We start from the raw sequence: 22459 nt of genomic DNA on the forward strand, positions 1-22459 counted from the left end.
GATGATAAATCACAGTGGACCCAGAAAAGATACCTGTGGAACCCCACTCTAGACCTACTTTCAAGCTGACATCATCCCATTAATAGTTACCTGTTGTTTGTGGTTGTGTAACCAATTATGTCTCCACTTAATGGTAGTTCTGCTGAACCCGCATTTCTCCAGCTTACTTGTCAGAATGTCACATGGGACTGTGTTCAAAGCCTTGCTAAAGTGCAGGTATATTATGTCCACTGCATTCCCACAGCCACCAAACCAGCTACCCTGTCAAAGAAGGAAATCAAGCTGGTTTGGCATGATTTGGTCTTAGTAAATCCATGCTGGCTGCTAGTGATCCCCCCTTCATTCTCCAGGTATTCACAAATTGAATGTTTTATACATTGGTGTAGTAGCTTCCCAGGTATCAGGATCAGGCTGACTGGTCTGTAGTTCTCAGGCTTCTCCCTTTTCCCCTTTTTCAAGGTGTTAGCCCTTCCCCAGTCTTCTGGAACCTCTCCTGTCATCCATGAATTTGAAAATATTATTGCCAGTGGCTCTGAGGTTTCTTCAACTAATTCCTTCAGCACCCTGGAGTGAATAGCATCAGGCCCTGCGGACTTTAATGTATTCAAATTAGTCAGAAGATCTCTGCTGTGTTCGTTATTTATCCTGATCTGCCTCCCTTTCCCTTCATTGTCTATGGTAACTTTCCTAGTCGTCTGGTCACATGTTATTTTTTGTGTGAAGACTGAAGCAACGTAGACATTGAGCTGCTCTGCCTTCCTATCATCTTCCATGACCAGCCCACCTTCTCCATTGAGCAGCGGACCCACACCGTCCTTGACCTTTCTCTTTTGCCTGACATATTTGAGGAACCCCTTCTTGTTGTCGTTAACATTCCTTGCCAGCTGTAACTCATTCTTTGCCTGGTCTTTGCTGATTTTGCCCCTGCACACTCATGCTATTCCCATGTATACTTCCTTGGTGATGTGCTCTGTTTCCTCCCTAAAAGTGCAAAAGGGACCATTGTGAGCACCTGGTTTGACCTCCTGCATAGCACCAGCCAGAAGAGAGTGGGCCGGGCTGGGAGGCCTCTGCATACACAGTCCAAAATTGCCCCCCATGTTCCTCCCCCCACCCCCCCAAACACTGAAAAACATGAATGCTACTTGCTGCTGGCTAGAACTGGCCTGTAATGATCTTAGGTTGGCTGCCTGACAACAATGATGAGTTATCGAAAGTAATGGTGCACCACGTTTAACAATCGTGTACAGCGCTCAGCTCTTGTAATTCATTTCCTGATATCAGGGCCTTGTGATAGTCATTCTAGAGCTGGTAGGCCAATGTAGTGCCTGTCAGAGCTTCTTGCAGGACTGAGACCCCAGCCTCAGTCACATGTGAGGTTCCCAGATGCGCGTGGATTGGTCACCCTGCCATAAGCAAATCAGCACCCCAGGCTGTGGTATAAGTTATAATAATCATTGTTTTATTTTTTAAAAATTACAATAGAAAAGTACCTTTAAACATATTTCAAAAAAGCAGAGTAGACAATGTGGAAGTTTCTTTCCTCTATTACCCAAAACAAATACAGAAAATCCGTTTTCTAAAGAACTAGTCTATTGGTTCGAATGCTTATACATTTCTGTTTAGATTTATTTCAACATTTGCCTTAGAATTTAATTTGTTCTCAAGTTCTCCTTGTCACTTTGTTTAAACAAAAGTAGAAGTGATGTTTTTCTGTCTTATGCTTTCAACTACCATTGTGGTCTTCGGACTGAAGAATTCTCAACATCTGCATTTCCACAAAGAACAATTGTGTTGTCATCATAAAAACACTGACATCACTATGTGTTCAGCACAATGTGAACAAAACTAGGGGGGAAACTTGTGAGCACACTTTCACCACACTTGTCAACAATCAGGGCCTCGACCCAATCAGTGCAGTCTGCAGCACAGCATTCCTTACGGGGGAGTGGGTGGAGAGAGAGAGAGTCGTCTGTAGGGGGAAGGAGTTGTCAATCCTTTTACAAGAAAACAAAGACTCATTTTTATATTCTATTCCTGTGCAGAGTGAAAAGCAATCGGGGAAAAGGAATGTACTGTGAAAATAAGCTTCTTGTTGCTGGTACAGTATTCTCAGTAAACATTACAAATATTGCTTCAAGACAATGACTGGAGTAAAGAACAGGGTTTAGCAGAAAATGCCAATGCTTCCCTTTTTGGCTTCATTTTTGCATTAAAAATACCAGTATATTACCGAGCAAGGAGCTGGACAGGCATCAACTATTCATTAAGGCCCAAATTCAACAAAGCACTTAAGTGTAACTGTGAGCATGTGTTTAAGTCCCATGCACTTCAACTAGACTTAAGCATGTTCTTGAGTGTGTTGCTGAATTGGGGTCAATTTTTCCCCAGTACAGCTGTTTACATTGCCAATAAAAATTTCAAGCAGTTACTGGAACCAGCCCTTCCTGCCCCTGGAAAGAAAGATGTGACCCAGCAAATGTATCTGTATATGAAGAAAGCACAGGGAGAGCTCTCATTAATAACAGTCTCAACTTGCTCCATGCATGGCTTTTCCCTGCACAGCTCTCTGCTAGACTAAAGCCTCACACTGCAAGCTGTAACTGTAGCCTGAAGGTAGAAATATTATACTAAGTTGTTTTCTGATTGTCCTGCCTGATAGAATATGGTACACTGGGGAATAAAACCCGAATACTGTAAATATACTCAGATCTGTAGTTCAGCACATTTTAACTCCGCCCAGGCTGAGCACAATACCTATAAACCTAACAATACAATTATTTAATTCTGAACAAGATTTAAAAACGTCTTCAACATGCAGCTTACAAAAAAGAAAAACAAGAGAGAATCTTAATTGCACGCATTCAAAAGTCAAGCACAAAACTGGTGATCTAACCCGGTGTAAGATCATTATACGCACAATGTCTGGTATAAAAATACTTGCTCTCTTTTTGCTTTTATAGTTTGCTTTTTTATGTTTTTTGTTTGAAAATACTTTTCAAACTATACAGCAATGACTGTCCGACCGTGCTTTCACAAGTAACACTCTTCCTTACAATAATACAGTGTAAAAAAGGAAAACATCATTAGTTTGTATGCTTTTTTTCTTCTACGAGAGCAGATGTGTGATAGAGGCTGTGGCAAAGTCTTGAAGGAATCAAAACTTGTGTGAGGTTTTTCAAGCCTGCAACAGTGGAGAGGAACAGGAGTTAGAAAGGCATTTGAAATCCTGGAATGGGGGAGATTAAAAGTAACTGGATTTGAAGGAAGCTTTAGATGCATTCGCATGCAGAAGTATGTGTCTGGAGAGTTGTCAAACACATCTAATAAATGAGCTCTCTGGGCACCTGCAACAGGGAGAGTTTTTTTTAAATGGGTGTATGTGTGTATCTACAGGGGCTAGAAGGGTGGTGGAGAGGGAAATCATTACCACATAATAGACACATAGATTTTAAGGCCAGAAGGAACCATCAGAACAATATAGTGGCCACATGGGGTCAGCCCAATGGTCCACCTAGCCCAGGATCCTGTCTTCTGATAGTGGCCAGGTGCTTCCGAGGGAATGAACAGAACAGGGCAATTACTGAGTGATCCATCCCCTGCCATCCAGAGCATAGGGTTGAGCCCCACACCATCTTATGGACCGATCCTCCATGAATTTATGTAATTCTTTTTTTAACCCAATTATACTTTTGGCTTTCACAACATCCCTTGGCAATGAGTTCCACAGGTTGGCTGTGTATTGTGTGAAGAAGTACTTCCTTTTGTTTGTTTTAAACTAGCTGTCTATTAAATTCATTGTGTGGCCCCTGGTTCTTGTTCCTTTCCTAATGGTTCCTCACATTATGTTAGCTTTTTTGACTGCCTCTGCAAATTGAGCAGATGTTTTCAGAGAACTAGTCACAGTGACTCCAATATCTCTTTCTTGAGTGGTAACAGCTAGTTTAGACCCCGTCATTCTGTATGTATAGTTTAGATTATACTTTCCAATGTGCATTATGTTGCAGTTATCCAGATTGCATTTCATCTGGCGTTTTGTTGCCCAGTCACCCAGTTTTGTAAGATGCTTTTGTAACTGTTCGCAGTCCTGGCTTTGGACTTAAATATCTTGAGTAGTTTTATATCATCTGCAAATTTTGCCACCTCATTGTTTACCCCCTTTTCCAGATCATTTATGAGTATGTTGAACAGCACAGGTCCCAGTACAGATCCTTTTGGGATCCCACTCATTCCCCCTCTCCACAGTGAGAACTAACCATTTCTTCCTACCCCTTGTTTCCTGTCTTTTAACCAGTTACTGATCCATGAGAGGACTTTCCCTCTTATCCCATGACTCCTTATTTTGCTTAAGAGCCTTTGGTGAGGAACATTGGCAAAGGCTTTCTGAAAGTCCAAGATCAATATATCCACTGGATCCCCCTTGTCCATGTACTTGTTGATCCCCTCAAAGAATTCTAATAGATTGGTGAGGCATGATTTCCCTTTACAAAAGCTGTATTGACTCTTCCCCCACAAATTGTGTTCATCTATGTGTCTGATAAGTCTGTTCTTTACTATAATTTCAACCAATTTGCCAGGTACTGAAGTTAGGCTTACGAGACTATTATTGCCAGGATCTTCTCCTGGAGCCTTTTTAAAAAACTGGCGTTATGTTACATACCCTCCAGTTGTCTGGTACAGAGGCAGATTTAAGCGATAGGTTACATACCACACGTAGGAGTTCTGCCGTCTCACATTTGTGTTCCTTCAGAACTCGTGGGTGAATGCCATCTGGTGCTGGTGACTTATTACTGTTTAATGTATTGATTTGTTCCAAAACTTCCTCTACTGTCACCTCAGTGTGGGACAGTTTCTCAGTTTTGTCACCTAAACAGAATGGCTCAGGTGTGAGAATCTCCTTCACATCCCCTGCAGTATTCATTTAGCTTCTTAGCAATGGACTTGTCTTCGTTGAGTGCTTCTTTGGCGCCTTGTTTGTCCAGTGGTCCCTAATAATTGTTTGGCCGGCTTCCTGCTTCTCATGTGCTTTAAAAAAATCGCTGGTAGTTTGTGTGTCTTTTGCTAGTTGCTCTTCAAATTCTTTTTTGCCCTGCCTAATTACACTTCTATACTTGACTTACCAGAGTTTATGTTCCTGCTATTTTCCTCAAGATGCCTTTCTATTTTAAAGGATGCCTTTTTGCCTCTAACTGCCTCTTTTAGTCTCTTGTTTAGCCAGGGTGGCATTTTTTTTGGTCCGCTCACTGTTTTTTTTAATTTGGGGCAGACATTTAGTGTGTGCCACTATTGTGGTATTTTTAAAAAGTTTCCTTGCAGGCTGCAGGCATTTCACTCTTGCGACGGTTCCTTTTAATTTCCATTTAACTAGCTTCCTCCTTTTTGTGTAGTTCCCCGTTTTGAAGTTAAATGCTGCTGCGGTGGCCGCCTTTGGTATTTTCTCTCCCACAAGGATGTTAAACTTAATTACATTATGGTTACTAATAACAAGCGGTTCAGCCATATTCACCCTTCTGGGGGAGGTCTAGATTGGATATTAGGAAAAACTTTTTCACTAGGAGGGTGGTGAAGCACTGGAATGGCTTCCCTAGGGAGGTGGTGGAATCTCCTTCCTTAGAGGTTTTTAAGGTCAGGCTTGACAAAGTCCTGGCTGGGATCATCTAGTGGGGAATTGGTCCTGCTTTGAGCAGGGGGTTGATGACCTCCTGAGGTCCCTTCCAACCCTGATCTTCTATGAGTCTATGATTCACATCTTGGACCAGACCCTGTGTGCCACTTAGGACTAAATCAAGAACTGCCTCTCCCCTTTTGGGTTCCAAGACTAGCTGCTCCAAGACACAGTCATTACTGGTGTCTAGAAAATTTATTTCTGCATCCTGTCCTGCAGTGACACATACCCGGTCAATATGGGGATAGTTGAAATCACCCAGTGTTACTAAGATTTCTATTTTTTTAGACTCTCTAATCTCCCTGATCATTTCAGATTCCGTCACCATCCTGGTCAGGTGGTCAGTAGTATATTCCTACTGCTGTATTCTTGTTATTCTAACATGGAATTTCTATCCATAGAGATTCCTTGGTACAGTTTAATCCATTTAAGATATTTACTGTATTTGACACTATTCTTTCTTTCCCATATAGTACAACTCCCTCACCTGCACGACCTACTCTCATCGCTGAGTATCTTGTACTCTGGTATTACTGTGTTCCCACTGATTATCATCATTCCACCAAGTTTCTGTGATGCCTATAATAATAATTATCTCATTTAGTACCAGGCACTCAAGTTCACCCATCTTAGTATATAGATTTCTAGCATGTATATACAAGCACTTATAAAATGTGTCACTGTTTAGTTGTCATGTGACGTAATTGAATAGGATTTCTTTTTCAAATGACTGTTTCTCTTCAGTGGCTTCTGGGACTTTATCAACTTCTATCCTCTCTGCTTTACTAGGCTATAGAGAATGCCCGTTAATAGATCCTCCCCTAAGGGATCTCTCTGTCTGAACTTTGTGCTTCTCTCCCCCAGGCCCTAGTTTAAAATGTCCTGTACCACCTTTTAAATTTTACATGCCAGCAGTCTGGTTCTATTTTGGTTTAGGTGACGCCCATCCTTCCTGTACAGCTGCAAAGTGCTTTGCATGGCAGACAGGTGACTGCCCAGCATGTGGGCTAATGAATGTATTCTTCTCTACGTGCCCCTGCGACTGCATCTGTGCCATTTGCCACACAGACGCAGGAGCAGGGTGAAGTGCCAGTCCCGTGATTCACTGCGCTGGACACTGCATCCTCACTGCAGGTCTGAGACAATAATTCTCCCACGTTATGACTGTAAGCCCCACTGCAGCTTAGGGGGTGAAGAAGCTGATCCTGCTCATTTGCTGCCAGGAGGGTTTCATCCCCAAAGCAGTGTGCGGTTTGACGGTTGCCTCTAACTTACCAGCACACTGTAGTTTTGCAGGAGGGCATGAGAAACCAGTAGCCACCTTCAAAGGCTCCATTAATACCCACAAGACTGATTGTAGCCACCATCACACACCTGATACCTGTGACAGAAAAAAGACAGGTACAGTCAGAAACTCCACAGGAACCATGTGTGTTTCTGAATTGACACTGAGGTCTGGAAATCCAAGAGGAGGAGCACCAAATAACAGAGAACTTGTTGCCATTCATGCAACACTGACTGTTTCCAAGTTGTCAATAATGGAGGTGATAACATCTGTTTCAGAGGAGCAAGGGGCTGGGTGCACAGCCCCAGGAAAGGGTGAAGTTGCTGGAAGTGGCCTCATGCCTTCATGGATGACCTGGGAGGTTGCTGTGATAGCAATGTCAGGCGTCTGGCCTCATATCCTGCTGAAGAGGTTTGTGGGGGACTGAGGACTGTGCGTGAAAGCAGCTAGAACTACAATTCTCCTTGCTGTTTGTGCAGTTACAGCTGCATTACTTTTATGCTTCATAAACTCCCTGTTCAGTTCCTAACTCTCCGCTGGACTTCCTTAACTGGTGGATTAAACACAGCAAACATCTGCAATGGGGAAGGTTGGGAGATAGGAGGTAGGGGTGTCTGCCTCCGTGTCTGGCCTTTGGATGCTACAGGCCTGGTTGGGATTACTGGAGATTGCTCATTCCAAAGTACAAGAGACCGGTGTTCAAGGTAACACGGGCACGTTGACTTTTTAACAAAAACTGACTAATGTAATAAAAAAAAAAATCAAGTTTTAAGTAGAGCATCTTTAACGAGAATGTCCAGTATTACAACGCTCATGATTTTCTGTCCCCTGCCGCTATTTTTAAGAGTCTCTTCAGCAGGGAGTGTGAGTGGGCCTGACAGACACCCCAAATGTGCTCAGGCTTGCTCATAGATCTGCAGATTCCAAGGCTAGAAGGGCCATTGTGATCATCTAGTCTGACCTCCTGGAAAACATGGACCACAGACCGTCCTAGAGCAGATCCAAATAATTCCTAGAGCAGATCTGTTAGAAAAACATCCCATCTTCGTTTAAAATTGCCAGTGATGGAGAGTCCACCACAACCTTAGTAAACTGTTAAAATGGTTAATTACCCTTGCTATTAAAAATTTACACCTTATTTCCAGTCTAAATTTGCCTAGCTTCAACTTCCAGCCATTGGATCATGTTATATCTTTCTCTGATAGACTTGAGGAGCCCATTATTAAATATTTGTTCCCCATGTAAATACCTATAGACTGTGATCAAGTCACCCCTTCACCTTCTCTTTGTTAAAATAAATAGATTGAGCTCTGTGAATCAAGGTATGTTTTCTGGTCCTTTAATCATTCTTGCAACTCTTCTCTGACCCTTCTCAGATTTATCAACATCCTTCTTGAACTGTGGGCACCAGAACCTTACACAGTATCCAGCAGCGGTCAGACTAGTGCCAAATACAGAGGTAAAATAACCTCTCTACCTCTACTTGAGATTCCTTTGTATACGCATCCCAAGATCACACGAGCTTTTTTGGCCACAGTGTCACACTGAGAGCTGATGTTTAGCTGATTGTCCCCCATGCTCCTCACATCTTTGTCCGAGTCCCTGCTCCCCAGCATAGAGTCCCCCATCCTGTAAGTATGGCCCCCATTCTTTGTTCCTAGATGTGAACATTTAGATTTAGCCATATGAAATGCATATTGTTTGCTTGCACCCAGTTTACCAAGCAATCTGGATCGTTCTGATTCCGTGACCTGTCCTCTTTGTTTTTAACCAATCCTCCAATGTATGTGTTGCCTGCAAACTTTATCAGTGATGATTTTATGTTTTCTTCTAGGTCATTGATAAAAATGTTAAAAAGTATAGGGCCAAGAACTGATCCCTGCAGCACCTCACAAGAAACACACCCACTTGATGATGATTCACTGTTTACAATTACATTTTGAGGCCTATCAACCAGGTTTTAATCCCTTTAATGTGAGCCACATTAAGTTTATATTCTAGCTTTTTAATCAAAATGTCCTGCTGTATCAAGTGAAAAGCCTTACTTCTGTCTAAGAAGATTAATCAACACTATTATCTTAATCAAACAAATTTGTAATCTCATCAAAAAAAGATATCGATCAGTTTGACAGGATCTAGTTTCCTTACATCCTTATTGATTGGCATTAATTATATTACCCTCCTGTAATTCTTTATTAATGATAATAGTAATTATCACATGATTTGACTGTCTGTTTTTCCCAAATACAAAACAGAAATAATTACTGAACTTCTGCTTTTTATGCATTTTTATTGATAATTCTGTTTTGATCTAGTAATAGACTAGAATTCTTTTTGTTCCTAATATACTTAAAAACCTCCTCCTTATTGTCCTTAATTCTGCTGGCCATGATTCCTTTTTGTGTCCCTTTGCTTCCCTTATCATTTTTTTACAATTCCTAGTTTCTGCTTTATATTCATTACTATCAGCTTCCCCTTCCTTCCATTGTTATGTATTTTTATTTTTTACAGCTGCCTTCACTTCCCCTCTAAACCAGGTCAGTTCTTTAACCAATATCATTTTCTTCCTCTACTGTGGGATTGTGACTTTTTGGGCATGTAGTTTGGGCTTGTCTGCACATTTCCCCTTTCCCTTCCTGTCTGTGCACACACCGGTCGGCCACGCCTGCAGTTTTAACTCTACCGCTGCGCAGTGTAGGGGAGTGATGCCAGCATGCTAGTTCTCCCAGCATCACCAGTCCCGGGTTTACCAATCCCAACACCCTGACCCCAGGAGCCAATCATCACACACTAGATGTGCAACATACTAGAGCAGTAACTAAAATGAGTCACTGGGCAGAACAAATCAAACAGCGCAGTAAGCCCAGCTGCCGCAGATCCCTGCCCAGAACTGTTGCGGTCCCAGGACCTTACCACAGTGACGTGCAAAGCTCAGGCAGCCTCTCCCCAGAAACAGTCAGTGACCACACAATTGAGGTGCAAATCAGGAGGCACCCGGCGCAGTCTGAACCAGGGAGGAGCGACAGTGACCCTGTGTGTCTGGGACACAGAGGCATATCCCACTCCCCTGTTCCCACTAGGAAGGAGTGCCAGAGAGAGACAAGTGGAGCTGCCCAAGTCGTTGTCTCCCTGCCGGGCTGCTCTTGGGGCAGTGCAGCGGGAAGCTCGAGACAGACTGCACTAGGCCTGACTCTCGACTGGGCAGTCCGAACATTTACTGCTACTGCTCACTTTGAACTGTGTCGCCCCTGTACCTAGGGCATCTGCAGCCTTCCCCTTTTCTGCCAGCCCTAATAAACACCCTCTCCCATAGCCATACGAGTGGTTAGTGGGATCCACCAGGGCTAGCGCCTACAAGGCCCAGCTGCTGAAGCACCTACAAGGCTGGCCTCTGAGTTGCAGTCCACCCAGCATGCTACGGGCACTGTAGGGGTTTGGCGTGCCTGGCCCTGAGCAGCCCCAATAATGACAGCATGACTGAGCCCATAATGAATTAGGCTGTCTCTGCTGCAGGGGGAACATTGCCCCGCCTCGCAGACTTTCAGGGATTCCTACAGGGTCGCACAGAAAGTCTGGAAAAGAGCTGGGAGCAGAACGCCGCTCTCCCCGCAGAACTCTGATGGAGACAGGACACCGTCCTGCCGAGAACCTCGCGGGGGGAGCCATTCTCCTGCCCGAGCGACGCCCCCACTCTGTTCTGGAGAGAAATGTGGGTGTCTCGTTTCAGACGACAAGCTGCGCTGATCCCCATGTGCTGGGGGGGGTCCTTACAGCGAGGTGCAGGGGCTGCTCTTTTCTGGGCCAGGTCGTGTGGCTGCAGCAGCCAGAGCGCCGCGAGGGAACTAATAATACACCATTCCCAAATATGGCGTTGTGTACGTCTCCACTAGTGATGTTGGAGCAATCCTTATTTTGGAAAAAAAGCTGTTCCCCAAACATTCAAAACAGATTCTTCATGCATCGCTTTCTAATACGCAGGCATGGAAATAGCCACTGGACATCATGTCCTTTCCTAAAAAGACAGGACCAAGATGCGGAGGCTTAAAGGCAACAGCCATAAATTAAGGTATCAGCAAAGAGACATGGTCCTTTTCCAAGTGTGGCTATTTCCAGCAAGGCCGGTTTTGATCTGTTCTGGGGCCTCAAGCTAGCTGTGAGGGCCTGGGAAGAGTCAAGCTAACCATGTGGATGGGTGGGGGCGTGCGTGGGATTGGTGGCTTGGAGTGGGGAGCGCTCCCTCAAACAGTAAGCAACCCCCTTTCACAGCACCTCCCCAGCCAGCTGTTCTGCAGTCTTGTCCAGCTGGGGAGCTTTGATTTCTCACTGGTGGGAATTTTTCTTGTCGTCATCTTACAAGGTGTTAGTGGGGTGGGAGGCAGGGGAGTGGGACTCTGACCTGGTTACTGTTAGCGAGTGGGTGAGACTGGGACAGAGGAACAGGCTCCTCCCGCTTGGCTCTTGTTTCTATGGGGTGGGCTGGGAGGGTTTTTTGGAAGGGGCAGATGGACAATGGGGCGGGGTAGGCGGGTCTGGAGCAATTTGGTTAAAAAGCACCTCGCAAGATGCGCCGTTGGGATTTTGGCTGTCTGTCTGTCTGTCCCCACTATGGCTGTCTAGGCTGGCTGGCTTGTAAGCGCTTCGGGGCACAGACTGCTTCTTAGTCTGTGTTGTGCAGGGCCCGGCCCAATGGGAGGGGCGCGATGCTGCATTGTGGTCACACTGGGGTTGAGTCAGGAGAGGACTCACGAGTCCATTGTATTGTAACTGCCTTGGATTGCTCCTGCGTCGTATGCTGCTGGGAGGGGAATGAAACCTATGTTCTCTTTCCCCAGGGTCTGGGGGATTAGCACCCAGGAACAAAAGGCCAACCTGAAATGGTGCTGATGGTCTAAATACTGAACTGGATGGGCAAGAAGTGGCTTGTTGTCCATTGCAAGAGGGCTATCTGCTCCTTTAATAGCCCAAAGGGAGAGGGCTGGGGAGAGCTGACCCTGCCCTAGCATGAAGCCCAGCAGACAGATGCTGGGAAGCAGCTGACCAGCATCTCATGATTGGTCCGCACTCTCAGCTGGCCAATATAAAGGGGGAAAACCAGTAGAGTGGAGCTGGTAATCACTGCAGGCAGACCAACCAAACCTGTGTAGCTGCCCTGTGGGGTCAGAGAGGGCCCCACCTGGTAGCTGCCAGAAGACCCCAGTCTGAACCCCCCCCACCCCAGATGGTTGTTTGTGTTGCTTTTTGCATACTTGTCTATCTTGTTTGTGAAGACAATAAACAGAGCCCCAAAGACAGGGACAGAAAACTAACCTGGGCCTGTCTGATTGTCTATTTCAAGCTGGTGACTAGAGCCACCAGGGTACACGTAATGGAGAATGCGGGCATGGCTTTCCATGGCCCGGGGAAAAGCAGGGGTCTTGCCGCTTCTGTGACGTGGAAAGGAAAGCAGTGGCCGCCAGAGTGCCTGACTGCCACAGCAGCAGCCGTAGTTCCCGCAGAAGCATCAAGAGGGTCATCAGCAATTCGTGCTCAGAACATTGGCTTGGGACCCCCGCACTCTACAGGTTGGTGCAGGCTGCCAGGGTGGGAAGAGGAGCCCTCACACTAAGATGGGACCAGAGGGTGACCTGGAGTTCTTCCTAGAGACCTTTGAGCAGGTGGCTGAGGCCTACTGACCCCCAGTATTCAGTTTTGTATTGACTTCCACAAAGTAAATGAAGTTCTAAATTTGATGTGTATCGTATGCTTAGGATTGACGAGATGCGAGATGAACTGGGGCAGGCCTAATATATAACAATTCTGGCCCTTACTAGCTGACTGCACTTGCCACACCTTATGACCTCTACCAATTCCAAACCCTTCCGTTTGGACTCCATGGGGGCCCAGCGACATTTCCAAGACTTATGGATAAGCTACTCCTACCTCGCTGGGTATATGCTGTGGCCAACCTGGATGATGAAGTGATTTATACAAGTATCTGGGCAGAACATCTCCAGTGGGTCAGAGCGGCGCTCTAGTCCTTCAGGGAAGTGGGCTTCACTGCCAACCCCATGAAATGTTGGATTGGATATGCAGATACAAAATACCTGAGATACCCTGGGGGAATGGGAGAATCAAGCTGCTGGTAGACAAGGTAAAGGCTCTTGTAGACCCACCAATCCCTGCCACTAAGCGACAAGTAAAATCTTTTCTGGGGCTAGCTGGATACTATTGTTGATTTATACCACCATCCCTTTAACGAACCTTCTGCATAACAAGGCACCACAGAAGGTGCCTTGGGCTCCTGCATGTGCAGATGCATTTGGGGATATCAAGTGAATCCTTTGCAGCACACCAGTGCCACGTAGCCCGGACTTTACTAGGGACTTCATCCTGCAGACTGATACCTCTGAATGGGGGTTGGGGCTATCCTTGAGGATGGGGAACCCCCATGTTACATCTGAGGAGAAAGTTCCTGCCCTGGGACCAAAACTATGCAGTGATTTGAAAAGGAGTGCCTGGTGATAGAGTGGACCATTGAGGCCCTGAGGTACCATTTGCTTGGAGCAAATTTCATCCTTATCACTGACCATGCTATGTGCAGGACAAACCCCAAGACAGACACAATGGCACCTAGCCCTGCAACTGTATGCATTTACAGGTCACTACTGGTCCGGAGCCAGACACGTGAATGCAGACAATTTTCATGGGACGGAGGCATTGCAGGCACCACTCTTGGGGGTTGCGGGGGGGGAGGGAAGGGCATGTAATAGTGCAACCTGCCCCTTTAAGTCCTGGGGAGGGGTGGGGGGGAACAGGGAGCAGCTGACCCTGCCCCAGACAGAAGCCCAGCAGGCAGGTGCAGAGAATCAGCTAATGCATCTGATCAGCACTGCATGATTAGCTCATGCTCTCAGCTGGACAATATAAAGGGGGGAAACCAGGAGAGAGGAGACGGTAACCAGAGTAAGAGGCTGCAGGCTAGTGGACAGACCCTGTGGCACCCCTGTGTGGAGTCAGAGAGGGCCCTATCTGGTAGCTGCCAGAGGACTAGCCTGAACCCCTAGCCAAACTGTTGTTTGTGTTGCTTTTTGCACACGTTCCTTTCTGGTTTGCAAAGACAATAAGCAGAGCACTGAAGAAAGGGAAAGAAATCTAACCTGGGCCTGGATGCTGGTCTCTTTCCAGCTGGTGGGGAGGAACACCAGGGCACACCCATACGTATGGGAGGCTGGGCAAAGGGGAGTCCAACTGAACAGGTTTGACAAGACCATGTGATCAGGATCTGAGCACTTGTTGCCAGGGTACCAAGAGCACCTGGTGTCCTACAAAGTACAGAGACATGGGGGCCAGCTAGGCCCTGAACATGTGCCATTTGCAAGCAGAGCAGCAATGTTAAGGAGGGGCGCGACAGCCTCTGAGCGATCAGTACCTCCGTGGGGAACAAATATTTAACAGCAGGCTCTTCAGTCTAGCAGAGAAAGGGATAACACGATCCAATGACTAGAAGTTGCAGCTAGACCAATTCAGGCTGGAAACAAGGTGTAAGTGTGAGTAATTAGCCACTGGAACAATTTACCAGGGATCGTGGTGGATTCTCCATCAGTGACCATTTTAAAATCTGGACGGGATATTTTTCTGAAAGATCTGCTCTAGGAGATATTGTGGGGAAGTTCTCTGGCCTGAGTTACACAGGAGGTCAGACTAAATGATCAGAGTGGCGCTTTCTGGTCTCAGATCTATGAATCCCCAGGGATGCAGGCTTTCTCTCTGCCAGTCAGTGCTTCCCGACTAGCTAATAGATAGAGCAGCACTTCGCCAACGTCAGTCTGAGGCACGTCTGTATTTTTAGTCCAGGACACTTCTGTTTTCTCTAACCATCTTGGCTTTCTATAGAATCACTGACTGCAAGGTCAGAGTGGCCCATTGTGCTCATCTAGTCTGACCTACATAGCACAGGCCAGAGTCTGTCACCCCGTGACTCCTGCCCGAGCGAGAGTGGAACAATCCAGCATATCTTTTAGTAAGTATCAGTTGCCGTGGTTAATATTATTACTGGTAAAATTCTGCATCGGATTTCCAACTTGAAGCTTGCTGACTGCACCTTCAGCCATTGGTTGTGCCTGTGAGGCACTGGGCTCTCTCCGAGACGGTGTGCCGGGCTGGCACTGGGGTCTGTACGAGCCGCTGGGCTCTCTCCGAGACGGTGTGCCGGGCTGGCCGCGGGGTCTGTACGGGGCGCTGGGCTCTCTCTGAGACGGTGTGCCGGGCTGGCCGCGGGGTCTGTACGGGGCGCTGGGCTCTCTCCGAGACGGTGTGCCGGGCTGGCCGCGGGGTCTGTACGGGGCGCTGGGCTCTCTCCGAGACGGTGTGCCGGGCTGGCCGCGGGGTCTGTACGGGGCGCTGGGCTCTCTCCGTGACGGTGTGCCGGGCTGGCCGCGGGGTCTGTACGGGGCGCTGGGCTCTCTCCGTGACGGTGTGCCGGGCTGGCACTGGGGTCTGTACGGGGCGCTGGGCTCTCTCCGAGATGGTGTGCCGGGTTGGCCGCGGGGTCTGTACGGGGCGCTGGGCTCTCTCCGAGACGGTGTGCCGGGCTGGTCGCGGGGTCTGTACGGGGCGCTGGGCTCTCTCCGAGACGGTGTGCCGGGCTGGCACCGGGGTCTGTACGAGGCACTGGGCTCTCTTGGAGGTGCTGGGGTCTTTCCAAGGTGGAATGCCTGGCTGGTGCTAGGGTCTCTCTGAGGCAGTGCACCTTAGTGGTGCTGAGGTCTTTCTTAGGTGCCAGGGTCTCTCCAAGGCACTATGATCTCTCTGAGGCAGCATGCCCAGCTGGCACTCAGGTCTCTCCAAGGCACTGGGGTCTCTCTGGGGTGGCACGCCTAGTTGGTGCTGGGGTCTTGCTGATGTGGAGGACTTTCTTAGGTGCCAGGGTCTCTCAGATGGTACACCTGGCTGGCACTGGGGCCTCTCCAAAGCACCAAGGTATCACTAAGGCAGCAAATCTGGTTGTTGCTGGGATCTTTCCAAGGTACCATGTGTCTCTATGAGGTTGGATACCTGGCTGGCACTGAGATCTCTCCAAGGTGCCAGGATCTCTCAGAGATGGCACACCTGGCTGGCACTGGGGTTTCTCTGAGGTGCTGGGATATCTCTGAGGTGGCCCACCTGGCTGAGACTGGGACCTCTCCAAGGCACCTGGGTCTCTCTGAGGTGGCCCACCTGGCTGGTGCTGGGGTCTCTCTGAGGCAGTGTATCTTGCTGGCATGGAGGTCTTTCTTAGGCACCTGGGTCTCTCTGAGGTGGCACACCTGGCTGGCACTCAGGTCCCTCTAAGGCACTGGAGTATCTCTGAGGTGGCCCACCTGGCTGGTGCTGGGGTCTCTTCTACGTATTTGTTTATCTTAGGGTACGTCCACGCAGCCACTGCGCGGGTGTTTCCCAGTGTGGATGGACAGACTTGTGCTAAGTCTGCTGGTGGTAGTGCACGAAAAGTAGCAGTGTGGCAGCAGCCTGGGTTAGCCGCCCGAGCACAATCCCACCTGACCCGTGGGCACATGCTCAGGGTGGCTAGCCTGAGCCGTGACCTGTCGTTTTTAACGCACTGGCTTGAGCAGAGCTGGCTCATGTTGGTCTCCCCGTGCTGGGACGACTACTCCCAGCTGCCGTGAAAACATACCCTTAGGTTTAGAAATTAAAGCCAAGATTTTCTAACGCGACTCGTGAGTCCGGGGTCCAATTTGTGGCAGCTTGTGGTGTTTGTTTTTCAGGTGCCCGGGCACAAGTCTGCAGCACTGCCGGCCAGACCAGCCTTGGAGATCAGGCCCTTCTGAAGGCTTTCAAGTTGGGCACTGAAAGGCACTAGCTGCTTGCAAAAAATCTTGCCCTAACTGGCCCGAGTCCATCTGTGTCAGGATGACTTCCCGTTGCTGCTGCTCCCCTAAGCCTCAGAGCAGAGGTCTGCTCAGGTCTACTTTCTAAGCCTGATGTGAACCCAACCCAGACCCAAGCCCCAGCCCGAGAGGCTTGAATCATTTTCTGACCCGACACTTCCCCCTGAACCTGAGTGAGTGCCAGCACCACCTCCTGCCCGTGCGGCTGGCATGGTGGTGGCTGCAGCTGCGTGCCCTGCTCCTGACAGCCGCTGCCCCATGCTGACTCTGTGTGCCGTGGAGCGAGCGGTGCTGTGACTTGTTGGCACACTCACTGCACAGCATAGTCAGGTTGTGGCAGCCGGCAGGAGCGGGGCAAGCAGCCACCGCCACACCAACACCCAGGCAGGACGCGGAGAGCCAACCTGACCGAAGCCCCAGAGGATCCAGTTGTTTTCCCACCTGCCCCAACGCGGGCCCAACACTCGTAGTCAGGTCCTCCTGCTGGGTTCAGGTCAGGTGGCACAGCTTGAGCGCACAGGGGGCTAGGCTCTGGCCTGCTTGCACAGATCGGAGTGGGAGAGCAGGGCCTCAGAAGAGGCTTGGAGCCCGGTGATGGGGCCGAATGTGCTTGCGGCTAGTGAAGAGCTGTGGCTGAGTGGAGGATGTACAGCCTAGCCCTGCCAACCTGGCCCCTTTGCTAGGCACTAATCTCTCACTGAGGGCATGTGAAGGTGCTCAGTGGGACGTTACATACAACATCAGAGCCAGCCAGATGTGGTAGCATTTGCCAATCTCCCTTAAGAAATGTATCCCCTGGGTTTTATTTGTGACGGTCACGTTTATTGAGCTTTACATGTAAAATGCACAGCTAGTGAGGAGTGTGAGGGAAAGGGGGAGGCTGTCTGGCCATAGACAGCATCACTGGGAGGGACAGTACGCCCAGACTCCAGGAGCTACCAGTGGTGGGTGACCTCGGCGTGTGTATGGTGGGAAGCCTGCTGAACCCTTTTATCTGAGCTGCATGTCAAGAATCACAAGGAGCTTAGACGGATGTGCTGTGAAAGTGGGCAAAGCCTGGGAACAGTCTGGTAGATGCATTAGGGCTTAGCGCTGCTACTGGCCTAGTGGTTTTACTTTTTGTTTTAATATCCACAGTTTATTTATCCACAAATGGCTGCAATATTTACAGACTGTGTCTTCTCTAACTTCTCTTCCAACACTGATTTGCATCAAAAGAGTATATTTGTATAATAAAATAAATTCTCCCCTGTGCTGTGGTAATCTGTGCTCAGGAACTACATGTGTTTTTCATTTATGGACCCTGGCCTGATCTGCTGCCAAGGGAGTTTTCATTAACTTTTAATAAGACATTTTTGTTGTATTTGGACATGCATGTTGTAAAGAGTAAGGAAGGATCTGTGCATTTCAGGGAGAATGGAGCCTCCTTGCTTTCGTCTTTGTGGAGAATCTTTGCAAGCTGTATTCTGTATGCACTTTTAGATTCAGATTCTAAAGCCTGAAGGGGACCATTGTGATCATCTAGCCTGACCTCCCCATCTACCACAGGCCAGAGAACCTCACACAGCGATCTCTGCATCCAGCCCATAATTTAGTTTGAGCCAGAGCATATATTTTAGAAAGAGAGAGTTCAGAGAGACAGATGTCAAGTGATGGAGAATCCACCCCGTCCCTTGGTAGTTTGTTACGGCAGTTAATCACCATTCCTGTTAAACATTTGCACCTTATTTCCAGTCCAAACTGTTAAGCTTCAACTTCCAGCTGTTGGATCTCGTTCTGCTTGGTCTGTAGGTTAGAGTCCTCTGCTCTCAGAAAGCCCCTCCCTATACAGGTGCTTGCAGGCTGTCATCGTCACTTCTCAACCTTCTCTTGAAGCCTGAGCTGCTTTAGTGTTTCTCTGAAGGCAGGTTTTCCAGACTGCACATCATCCCTGTAGCTCTTTTCTGAACCCTCTCCAATTGGTCAGCATCCTTTTTGCCATGTGAGACATCAGCGTTGGACACAGTAACTAGTAATGGATTCACTAATGTCATAAGCAGAGGTGATCCCACTTCTCTGTGTATGCACACAAGGATCTTCAGACGTGTGGTGAATGTTGTCTACGGGTGACTTGAGGCCATGCTGCTGGAAGATTTACTGAGTAGTTCAGTGCCATTCTGAATGAGTCTGGGTTACAGCTTTGACTGTACACCTGCAGAACATTCAGTGGCAGGGTGACTGAACCATTCTTTCAGCTGAGAAAATATCCGCTTATTAGGGTTGTCTCTCTCTAAATGAAGTCTATCCCATAGTTTCTTAGCAGATGGTTTTGAGAGGGGGCGCAGACTACAGGCACTTTCAAGTCTAGTAAGAAACAGTATTGCTGAGATGGTAATGAGCTGGACAATGAGGATGCGCTGAGGATTGGCACAGTCACTGTGAGGGCATCAGTCAGACCACAGCATGTCCCACCAGCGGGCACCAGGATAGCCCAACGTGATGAAGCTTCCTCGTGCCATTTACTCCCTATGCACACTGGTGAGTAGCTAGAAGCTCCACGGGCACTGACAGACCTGCCGTCTGGAGTGGGGCATGCTTGGTAGCCTGGGTGTTTCAGATAGACTGCTCTCGGCTTTGCACTGCCATCGGCCAATGCTGGGCCACTGGCAGGGAGAATCTCCCCCACATACAACTGCATGAGGGACCACCCACAAATGTCAGCAATAGACAAGGGCAGCAGCACGTGGGGCACCCCCTCAGCGTGCCAGGGCCTGCCGTGGGCACAAGGTCCCCACAGCAAGAGAGACAACTCAGGCCAGGAGCACCGAGTGCTGCAAGACCCCTGCCCTGCAGGCACGCAGGCCTCTCTATGACCTCAGCTGTGGGCGCTGAGGTAGACAGCTCTCAACAAGGAATGTGACGGTGGGGACCCCAGCTTTGTGTGGCACATAGGGAACGTGGTGCCTACAATGAGCCTGTGAACAAGGAACGCTTGGGGATGAGCACACAAGCCGGAGCCATTGCACTGAGCCACCCAAACACTGGGTCATGTTCTCCAGCCTTCCCTGGCAGCCCTTGCTAGTCACCTCCAGGCCACGCTCCGCGAAGCTGACAGCCAGTGTGAGACATACGTTAACGTCACATCTCTTTGAAGGTGCATGCCCACTGCTGCCAGCTATGAGAGAGTGCTCCCAATACAGCCTTGCCAGCATGGCACCGTGGGGCACAGGGCCGAGGAGATGAGCAGTGGTGTCTGGGCATGATCCTGAATCCATGCTGACTCTCCAGCACAAACATGCTGCTGTGGCCAGAGTTGTGGGCAGTGTCTGCAATCCTCTCCCCTCCCTGCTCCAGGGGGCCCCAGTACAGCTGGGCCTGGGTCAGCTTGTGCCCATAGGGTGCCAGGCCCCAGCTCTGTGTGTCCGCTATGCCACCACAGCCTGGGTCCTGACCCCGTGGGCTGCAGGGAGAGCAAGGAATGACGGGGGGATAAGACTAGAAAGAGAAAACAAGGTGCAAAGGGAAAGGGAGGAGAGAAAACAAGGGACAGGAAAGAGCATGGCCAGGCCAGACATAGGGAGAGGCAGGGTAAGTCTGCCAGGGGATGATAATGGGGCTCTAGGCATGGGGCACAAGGGCTGTGGGGTCAGGGTACCCAGCCACCCAGCTATTGTCCTGGGGCTCTGACAAAGCCAGGCTGGGAATGACGGAGCTAAAACCTGGCTGTTGGGTTTAGTTAATTCATCTGGGGCCCTGTTCTCCAGGGTGTGTGATAGAAACACACAGCAATGGTGAACGAAAATGTTCGCCATCTCTGCCTGACGGAGGCTAAACCAGTCACTCCAGCAGCAGAGCCCGCTAGCTCTCTGTTCAGCTAAACATGCACCCGAAGGAGAGAGATTCACGGTCAATGTTTAGAAAACACACGTGTTCGTTGAGCACGCGTGAGTGCTCTGAACGATCTGCTCTAGGGCACCCACAGGGAGGCGCCCCTGAGTGAAGGATACAGCCTAGGCTATGCAGGTCAGACAAGACCTGCAGCCTCCTCCTGGCCTTCCAAGCTACAGAGCTAGGGCATTTTCTCCCTGTCTGGCCCTTTGATGTGGTTCTGCTTCGTGGGCTCCCCGTGTCCCACAGAGCAGAATGCCCGCCCTTTTGCCTTCACACACACACACACACACACACACACCTTGTCTTTCCATGTGCTGCACCCTCCCTTGCAGCCAGCAGTGTCCCCTCCTGGCTCTGCTCCGGGGGGGAGCCTCGTACTGAATGAATGGCATCACAGCCACTCCAACAGCACTGTCCAGTGACTTCCTTCAACTGCAGTTTCGGTGCCCTGGCCTCCGTCACCCACCCCTAATGCCATCTGCGGGCACTGAATCACTTTATCAGACGGTGACAGCAAGGGAGAGGAACGTAGGGACTGGGGATGCGTTAGGAGATACCGCCGTTCCTCCCAGGCCTACAGACTCCGACCAGAGCCGGGGGCCGCGACGTGAATTCTGCTATGGCAGGACATCCCCTTCCTCGCCTGCCCACAGTGACGGTTGGAAGGAGCCATTGCCTCCAGCTGGTGCCGGGGAAGCGAAGCCCACGCCGAGCCGGACACTTACACAGTATTCAGCAGAACTGACGGGACTTCCAGCCCTGAGAAGCAGCCTCTGAGGGAGGGAGCCAGCGCATCTGAAAAGACAAGAGCGGCGGAAGTGAAACATGAGCTAGGGTGCATCACACGCCTTCAGCTCCTGCACAAACCACATCCTGGGTCTCTGCGAAGAGGGGGCGAGAGCTGGGCCCTGTTCTGGGCTCATCCTAAGTGCCAGACAGGCCTGGCCCAAACCCCTGCTTCAAACACCACCCCCTCCTCAGTTCTGGGCGGTTCAGAGCTGCAGACCCAACATTATGTCACCCGTTCATTTCCACTTGCAACCCTGTGGCGGTGCACAACGGATTCAACGGGAGGGCCAAGGCCAGCGCTCGTGGCCCCCCTGCCAGAGCACACCTGTGGGGCTGGATGTGGGGCAGATCTGTGCCGGAGCTGCGCACCCGAAGTTGGAGCTATGGCTTAGAGCTGAGGTTCTCGCCCCCCCCCCCCGCCCCCCCAACATGCTGTAACAGCTCCATGGCCCATCTGTGCCACAAACACTGGTTTTTCTGCCTATAAAAGCCAGGGCCGGCGTGAGGGGATAGCAAGCCGGGCAATTGCCCGGCGCCCCACCCACAGGGGGGCCCTGTGACGCTAACTTGCTCAGGCTTTGGCTTCAGCCCCGGGTGGCGGGACGTGGGAGCCCTGAGCTTCCGCCCCAGGCGGTGGGGCTTCAGCTTTCTGCCCTGGGCCCCAGCAGGTCTAAGGGCAGCCCTGCTTGGCGGACCCCCTGAGACCTGCTCGTGGCCCCGCAGTGGGCCCCGGACCCCTGGTTGAGGACCACTGGCTTAGAGTTCATCTTCGTGCTCACTATCCTCTTCCTGCAGCCACTGGGTGCCATGTGGTCTTCCCTGCAGAGACGGTATTGCCTGAAGGCAGCTCTGACCCAAACACCAAACTAAAGGAATCAAAACCCAAGCCAGGGATCGGGGGGGGGGGGGGGTAGTTTAGTGTCCCATGCTCCCTTTCCTTCAGACATGTCCCTCTCCCTGCCGTGCCAGCAGATGAAAGGAGAA

General features: G+C 49.6%; 1 protein-coding gene across 5 annotated transcripts in view; it reads right to left on the bottom strand.

Moving 5' to 3' along the window:
* Positions 1-1441: 1441 nt before the first annotated feature.
* The window catches only part of RBPMS (RNA binding protein, mRNA processing factor), a 175353-nt gene continuing 154335 nt past the window's right edge, over positions 1442-22459 (bottom strand). For 4 of the 5 annotated variants that reach the window (XM_043545186.1, XM_043545185.1, XM_043545188.1 and 1 more), the window contains 3 exons: positions 21412-21481; positions 6941-7046; positions 1442-3184 (listed from right to left, as the gene is read on the bottom strand). In XM_043545186.1, coding sequence (XP_043401121.1) covers positions 7001-7046; positions 21412-21481 — 116 coding nt within the window. In that variant the 3' untranslated portion in view covers positions 1442-3184; positions 6941-7000. Of the gene's footprint in view, positions 3185-6940; positions 7047-21408; positions 21482-22459 lie in introns of those variants that run through there. The other variant, XM_037896641.2, reaches the window with a different exon arrangement.

This window comes from Chelonia mydas, chromosome 4, assembly GCF_015237465.2.
Source record: "Chelonia mydas isolate rCheMyd1 chromosome 4, rCheMyd1.pri.v2, whole genome shotgun sequence".
Classification (NCBI taxonomy): domain Eukaryota; kingdom Metazoa; phylum Chordata; order Testudines; family Cheloniidae; genus Chelonia; species Chelonia mydas.